The following is a 7,455-nucleotide window of genomic DNA, read 5'->3' as shown; positions in this document are numbered from 1 at the left end:
GTTGGTTTCGTTGAGGAGATTTTTCGGCGGGCGGATTTCTGTCCGTCTTTGGAGGCCGATCAGAATCGAGGATGAGATCCTTGACGCTAGTTACTTCCGAAAGCTCTCCAGCGAGCAGCTTCGCGGCCAGTCTTGCTCCCAAGACTTTGCAATTGGTCGTGGAGTGTCCTCGGGATTGGTGGAACTCGCAGAAGGTGTTTTCGTCATACCCTTGATTGCGAGTCCATGTGTTGCCCGTGGTCCGGCCTTGATCCGAACTGATCGCATAGTTATGCGCCCCTTGGAGATCTTCCCCCTCGTGATGGACGTACTTGTCGTTACGAGAGTTCTTCTTTTTCCCCTTCGGATCTGCGTCTTTCGAGGATGGTCTTGCCGGCTTATGTTTTTGCGATAAGACTTTAGTTTCTTCCTCCACTATGATATAGTCCGTTGCTTTGTGGAGGGCGTCCTGGATCGTTCGCGGTTTGTCGAGAGTTATCCATTTTCTGAATTTCGACTTGTACCAGAGCGTCTTTCTCAGCGCGTCGATGGCCACTTTGTCGCTTATCCCGCTGACCCTGGACATTATCAGTTTGAACCGACTGATAAACTCGCGGAGGGGTTCGTCTTCCCTCTGGGAGAGACTCCAGAGATCAACATCGGAGGTTTCCCTGTCTATGAATACAGAGTACTGTTTGAGGAATTCCGATGCGAGCTGTCGAAAACTCCCGATGGTGTTGCGACGAAGGCGTGCGAACCATTCGAGCGCTGCTCCTTCAAGATTTTCGACGAACAGGCGGCAATAGCCGGCATCCTTTTCGCCGTCCTTCAGTCTTGCTCTTCCCATCGCGATGTGGAAAGCCTGAAGGTGCGCTTTTGGATCGGCCGTACCATCGTACTTCGGTACTTTGATCTTTCCCGGATCGGACACCCTCATGTCCGAAATGCGACTGGTAAAGGGGGTCTTTCGAGCTCCTTCCAGCAGTCGATCGATCTCGGGGGCAGCACTAGTAGCATGATGGATTTGAGACTTTACGGCTCTCACTTCTGCCGCAGTCTTGGTGATGTAGTCGCGAAGATCGCGGATATCCGATGTCTCGTCAGTGGATTTCCGAGCCTGTCGGCGCTTACTGCGAGTGAGCTCGGTTTGCCTTTCGGCCAGCTCCTCTTGTTCGTTCCAATAGGCGACTTCTTCTTCTTCCGTCATTGGTTTTTCGAACGGGGAGCCTTCCCGAGCGGATCGGCTTCTGGTCCTTCTTGGATGTCTGTCGACATCCTCGTCGGTGTCGTTGGAGACATCGCTAGGATCCAGGTCAATGTGTTCGGCTTCGTTATCCTCCGAGTCCTTTGCAGGGAGCGGAAGACTTTCAGAGTTCCCCTTCTCGATGGGAGACTTCTCGCTGGGGTTTTGACCGGAAGGTCGTTCCCGCGCGGCTCCTGCTCTATCGAGTGGGGTGGCGAAATCGAGCCTCTTCCCGCGGATTTTGGTGGTTCCGCGGGGACGGATAGCTTGGGTCCTTGCCGTTAAGGTTTCAACCTGTTTGGTCAAGGTATTCACGAGCTTATCCTGTTCTTCCGACCTTTTTTCATAGGTGGCGAACATCTTTTTAAACTCCTCGAGAGTCGCGGCGTTGGCTTGCGCGTTGGCCGCAGATACGTCCGCTACCGGAGTGTGGAGATCGGTGCCGCTGCCTCCGTTAAGGGGAGTTTGCACGTTATCCGCGTCGTTGGTTGACATGTCTGATTGTGTGTGGCTTTTGCGGGTTAGATTGATCCGTATCCCCCTCCTTCTAGCGCCAAACTGTGGGAACCGAAATTCGCACTGTCGATTTCCGTTTAAATAAGGAAACTAAGAAAACCCTAGTTTCCCAGAGGACCCGGATATCTGTTAATTACCACACGTCAAGCAATCAGAACACGAGAATAACAACGATAAAAATAAGAAATCGAAAAGAGAGCAAAGTAGATCTTATTCCGAATCTGCGTATGAGCGTTACAACAAGGTATAAGCCTGGGCTCGAGAGCTGTCGGCGAGATTCCTAGTTCTAGCAACCCTAAGACGGCTAAACCTAATTGAGTCGCAGCTCGAAATAACAAAAACGGAAAGTTGCCTAAATCGCTCTAAGTGCTAAGTTTGCTCTCAAAAAGTTCTCTCTTGTGCTCCTCGCCTAGGACTCCTTATATACTAGCTCCAAGGTCGGTTTACGCTTTTACTCTTCTGCCCTTAAGCCGTCATAGCATAAAAATGGAGATATTCCATTTTTCCCGATCTTCACAATTATCTTCAAAACTTCCGTATTTATCCGCGGAAACTTGACATTTATCCTTCCTCGCGGGCCAAGCGCGAACCATGCTGTGGTTCACGGGCTTTTGGTTAGGAAAAATCGTAGGATGGGCCTCGAGTCGTGTTTTAGGTCCCTTTGGGCCGTCTTCCGACTCGACACGTTTACTACGAGTTTTCCGCGGTTTCTAATCCGCGAAGTTTGATCGATGAATTAGAATAGCGGGAAACATAGACTGAGCTTGCTACGGTCTTCGGGAGATAGCATTCGAAGGTTTGACGAGAATGCAAGGACTGGTGTCGTATCGATGTTCGGAAAGGTTCAATCGCTACACAGCGACCGAACTTTGACTCGAGCCCGGTCGCTATGTAGCGACCGAGCGAAACGAGTGCTCGGTCGCTACGTAGCGACCGAGCGGGACGATCGCTACGTAGCGACCGAGCGGGACGATCGCTCGGTCGCTACGTAGCGACCGAGCTTGGCTGAGCTCGGTCGCTACGTAGCGACCGAGCTTTGGCTCGAGCTCGGTCGCTACGTAGCGACCGAGCGGGACGATCGCTCGGTCGCTACGTAGCGACCGAGCTTTGGCTCGAGCTCGGTCGCTACGTAGCGACCGAGCGGGACGATCGCTCGGTCGCTACGTAGCGACCGAGCTTGGCTGAGCTCGGTCGCTACGTAGCGACCGAGCGGGACGATCACTCGGTCGCTACGTAGCGACCGAGCTTTGGCCCGAGCTTGGTTGCTACGTAGTGACCGAGCGGGACGATCGTTTGGTTTGAATCCCAAAGAATACTTCTTCGTAGAAATAACCTCGTATAGTTTATTTTTACGAAAATTACATCCCTTCTTTTACTAACTCTTTCGGAAATACGATCTCTGAGGATTTTCGGGTGGTAATTCCGTCGTAACCGTTTTTGACCCCAACAATGAGTGACTCCCATGTTACTCACCCCTCTTTCTTCCCATTACAGGTGAGCTTGCCGAGTAGTTGGATATCTGGACGGTTTAGTGTCATTATTTCGGTTTTAGTTAATGATTTATACCACTTTTACATTGACATATTTTTATAATTCAATTTAAAGATGTATTTCTTTTGTACTTATTTTATTAAATGTTTTGGTATTTTAATCGGTTTTGAATAACATGGTTTAATTTGATATTTTACCGGTAGTAACAAGCCGGTCTCGAGAGAGGAGGAGACGGGTGTTACAACTATGTTCTTTGATTACTCTGTTTTGAGTTATGAAATGAAACCTTGACAAAAAAAAATAAAGAACAGAGGCCAAAAACAACATATGCATTACAGGAAACATTCAACTTACATAAAAAAGGCGAGAAACAGTAAAAGAAGTACAGGAATTAGATGAGTTTGTACTTCAATTATTTCCAGATAAATATAAAGGAAAATACACATTTTGAAACTAAATGACTCAATCTTATATGAGAGATTATTATGACTCTTCTTGAATCCTCCATATGATTTGATTCAGAGCTGTTGCAATGTCCTCCACGGTATTCAGTTGGCTCCCTTCTTCAACCTGAACAAACTATTTTTCTTAATAAAATAGAAAGTGTATATAACGATTCTTGGAAAAGGTTAAAGCTAACCAAATAAATGTACATTTTATAGTAAAATAGTATATACTATTTTGTTAAGAAACGAGCTTAATCTGAATCAAGTGATGGCCTCACTTGGTTGTCCGTACGCATTTTTTTAATATGACGACTAAACGTCCACACTACATACATATTCATACAGCTAGTGAATATGGATGACTCGTATTCGTCATTCGTGTGTTGTTCTAGGTTGATCACTTGATTCTTAGATATTACATGCGCCATTTTGATACTCAATTCTTTTTGAATAAATATATCCAAATGATGATTTTGATGAGTTTGACCACCGATTATTGAGGTCTGCCTTAAGTAACTAAATGAACTAAGGAAAAAAAGCAAAGAGGGTGATTTTAGTTTTTCTTTGCAACCCTTTTATTGCCCAGACATAGCCATAACTAGTACTAATCCAGTTTTTCCCCAAACAGTATAAGAGACAAAAAAAAAAGAAATAAATCAACAAATTGAAACTATATGCACCACTCGGCAATTAATCACTCTAAAATCTCATGATTATTCTACATGCAATCAAACAAATTTGATTAGAAAATAAAAATTAGAAAATGTATACACACCTTGACGCTGATGGAGTAGAGAATCAAGTTGTCCAGAGTGGTCACATTGAGATGAAGAAGAGAGAGCCTTAAGCTCTGTATGGAAGCTACGAGCTTAAGAAGCTGCCTTGGTTTCTTCTTCGCCATTATCTTGACGTTCGCGTGGCCTTCCGCCACCGTCACTTCTATTTCCGCCGGTGAAGATGAGCTTTCCACTTCTGATAATGAATTTTTCGAGTACTGAGGGAAAGTGAAGACATCTGAGAAGGTACACACCAACGAGCTAGTGCTTGTGTCGGCTTCATGGCTCGTGGTCGTGGTTCTCCTAGGCTCCATGGACTGTAAGATGTGCTCTAACTTCTTTACGTAGTTAATGGCTCCTCCTACTATCGACGCTTGATCTCCCTTTACCACCAAAAAAAACTCACTCAAATGAGATATGTATGTGGGTGGTTAATACAAGATTTGAACAAATCTTTGAACGTTGGATAATGACATAATATATCAATCTAATTGCATACAGTTATGATTGTTTTTTTGTTGCTAACAAATTGTATACAAATTCCCAATATTCTTAATCATTTATATTCTAATAAATTGTTCTCAAATGATGTTTTTGTTAAATACTAAAATGTGTAGTGTAGTACCTATATATATATATATGTATGTATATACCGCATCACCCATGCTGCCATGCATAGAAGTGTGTACATGATAGATGTTTTGTTAATAAACTGAATATTAAACATCCAAATACCAAATATCATGCACAAGTTTTTTCGTTTACTAAATGTTAATATATATTTCTAAGAAGAAAACGAGTTCTATTTATCTGGTTTGAACAGGCCTCAAAATACGTAAAAAAACTAATACTATGCCAAGGAAGTAAAAGGATACACATATCTGAAACATCTATTAATAATTAGGGTGATCAAATGATATAAATAGTCAGCATTCTAAAATACGGTCAAGGCGTCCGCCTAGGCGACGTTTAGGCGTTATACAATTATCAACTGTACTGTTTTATATTATATAGTGTTTTACTCGGGTTTATATAATCTGAGCGAATAATAGCGTCTAGATAGACTATGCGGTCTACGAAGACGTATGGACAGATTTTAAACATTAATATTTAAAAAAATAAACAATTCATATTATTATTATATTTTATTAATGTTATTATTTATATTACTTTTACTTATGTTATGTATTTATATGATTGTAGATATTAGTATAATTGTTGCAAAATAATTTTAAATTTATCATTTTTATATATTTAAAATGGCTTTAATTATTATAATTTAAAACTATTTATATATGCTAAGCTATATACTTATACATAAAAGTGGATTTAAAATATATTTATGTTCAGTTTTTTTTTTAAATTAATGTATATATATTAATCTTATACTTATATTTCGTGTAAAATTATATATCTGTATATATCCCGTTTAGGCGTTTTTAGACGTTATAAATTCATCTTTATTATCTAACGCAAATGCCTAGCGCGTTTTAGAACACTGTAAATAATATAATACGTCTGTGTGTGAGAGTTGTCAAAGACTAAATTACCCTTTGAGCATACGACAACGGCATTAGAGAACGGAGCACGGCGAGATACTCGTTCATCTGTTTCCGGCGATTTCTCTCGACGGCGATGTGAGTCATTCTCTGGTTCTCGATCTCTTCCTTGTTCTTATTGCTCCTTGTTCTCCTCTTCTTCCTCCTCTGCTGCACAGGAGGAGGATTTTCCACATCAATGGCGGGAAGACCAAGCTCTTCTTCCAACGAAGGGACTACAGGGCACTGATGATGATGATGGTCTCCCCATTGACGTTCTTCCTCCTTATCGTTTTCCACAAATCTCTGTTCGTGCCCTAACTTATCAATGTTGTTCTTTGTATCTTGAGATACTATCTCTTCTTGGTAGTAAAAGTCGTGGAACATGAAATCTTTGCAATTAGAAAGGTATCCGACTGGATCTTGCGGGTTTACGACAGCCTCCAAGGGCATTCTTTTAGCTTGAGATTGTTTAAAATATAAACTCAAGAATATGAAGAGAGATGAAACAAAATTAAGACATAAAGTGTTTGTTGCTCTCTCTTTTTTTTTGTCTTGAGGGGATATAAAGGCAAAAGGGTTAAGACCCACTAAAGGAAACTAAGATTGTTATTAATTATATAATGATCCCTTTTAAATTGATTCTAGAAATATTAAACTCTCAAGAACTCACTGGCATGGAGGAAGATAGGAGTGTGAAAGAGGAATAATTATGAGGATCAACAAAGTGGTGTTTGTTTATTGTGGGACTTGCGGAATTCGGTCGATGGAGAGAAGCTTTGTGAGGCTATAAAGCTAACTATTATTATACTTTATAGAAGCTCCCAACAGTTGACCCAAAAAAAAAAAAAAACTCCGATCGAATCCAACACGAAATAAAAATAAAGAGGAGATCAAGTGAAATTGTAATAATACACTAGATTTCCACCCGCACAACCGTGCGGGTATATATTTTAACATTTATATATATATAGATATTTGTTTTACATAATTATTATATATTTTAATATTACTCACATATTCAAATTTTTGTATAATTATGCCAAATATAATACTTTTATAGTTTTTTATGTTGTAAATTAAAATCATCACATATATATATATTGCTTATTATATATTTGTCCTATTGAATTTGCGTTTGATTACTAAACTAATTTTTTTAATGCATGAAACAACATATATGAAAATAATTTTGTATTTAATTTATTATAATCATGATCTGTAGTTCAAATCGCTAGATTGTTTTAGTAATTTTTAATGTTTATTAATTAAAAAAATAAATTACTGTATATTAAAAAGTTTAAGATAAGATAAATTTTTATACATGTATTATATAGTTTACTAATATTAACCCGTTCTACCAACATATTATATTTTTAGCATAAATATTTTATATTTATGAAAATAAAATATGTTAAATTATCAATTTAAAATAATTTTATCATATTTTGTTCAATATAACGTTT

General features: G+C 40.1%; 1 protein-coding gene across 1 annotated transcript; it reads right to left on the bottom strand.

The window, feature by feature from the left end:
- Window positions 1-3,541: 3,541 nt before the first annotated feature.
- Window positions 3,542-6,993, bottom strand: LOC103829328 (transcription factor bHLH94). The gene is made up of 3 exons (XM_009104987.3): window positions 6,002-6,993; window positions 4,451-4,834; window positions 3,542-3,799 (listed from the first exon to the last, which is right to left on the bottom strand). Exons 1-3 carry the CDS (start codon window positions 6,440-6,442, stop codon window positions 3,713-3,715), a joined length of 912 nt encoding a protein of 303 aa, XP_009103235.1. The 5' UTR covers window positions 6,443-6,993; the 3' UTR covers window positions 3,542-3,712.
- Between the last annotated feature and the right edge of the window lie 462 nt (window positions 6,994-7,455).

This window comes from Brassica rapa, chromosome A07 (assembly GCF_000309985.2).
Source record: "Brassica rapa cultivar Chiifu-401-42 chromosome A07, CAAS_Brap_v3.01, whole genome shotgun sequence".
Taxonomy (NCBI): Eukaryota; Viridiplantae; Streptophyta; class Magnoliopsida; order Brassicales; family Brassicaceae; genus Brassica; species Brassica rapa.
Note: the sequence above shows the minus strand (reverse complement) of the source record. Positions and strands in the feature narration are given on the sequence as shown.

Coding starts and splice junctions, on each gene's coding strand:
- LOC103829328 (XM_009104987.3), bottom strand. CDS start 6,442: ATGCCCTTGGAGGCTGTCGTAAACCCGCAAGATCCAGTCGGATACCTT. Junction 4,835..6,001: donor CGTTGTCGTATGCTCAAAGG/GTAATTTAGTCT, acceptor TTGGTGGTAAAG/GGAGATCAAGCGTCGATAGT. Junction 3,800..4,450: donor TCTACTCCATCAGCGTCAAG/GTGTGTATACAT, acceptor TAGTTTGTTCAG/GTTGAAGAAGGGAGCCAACT.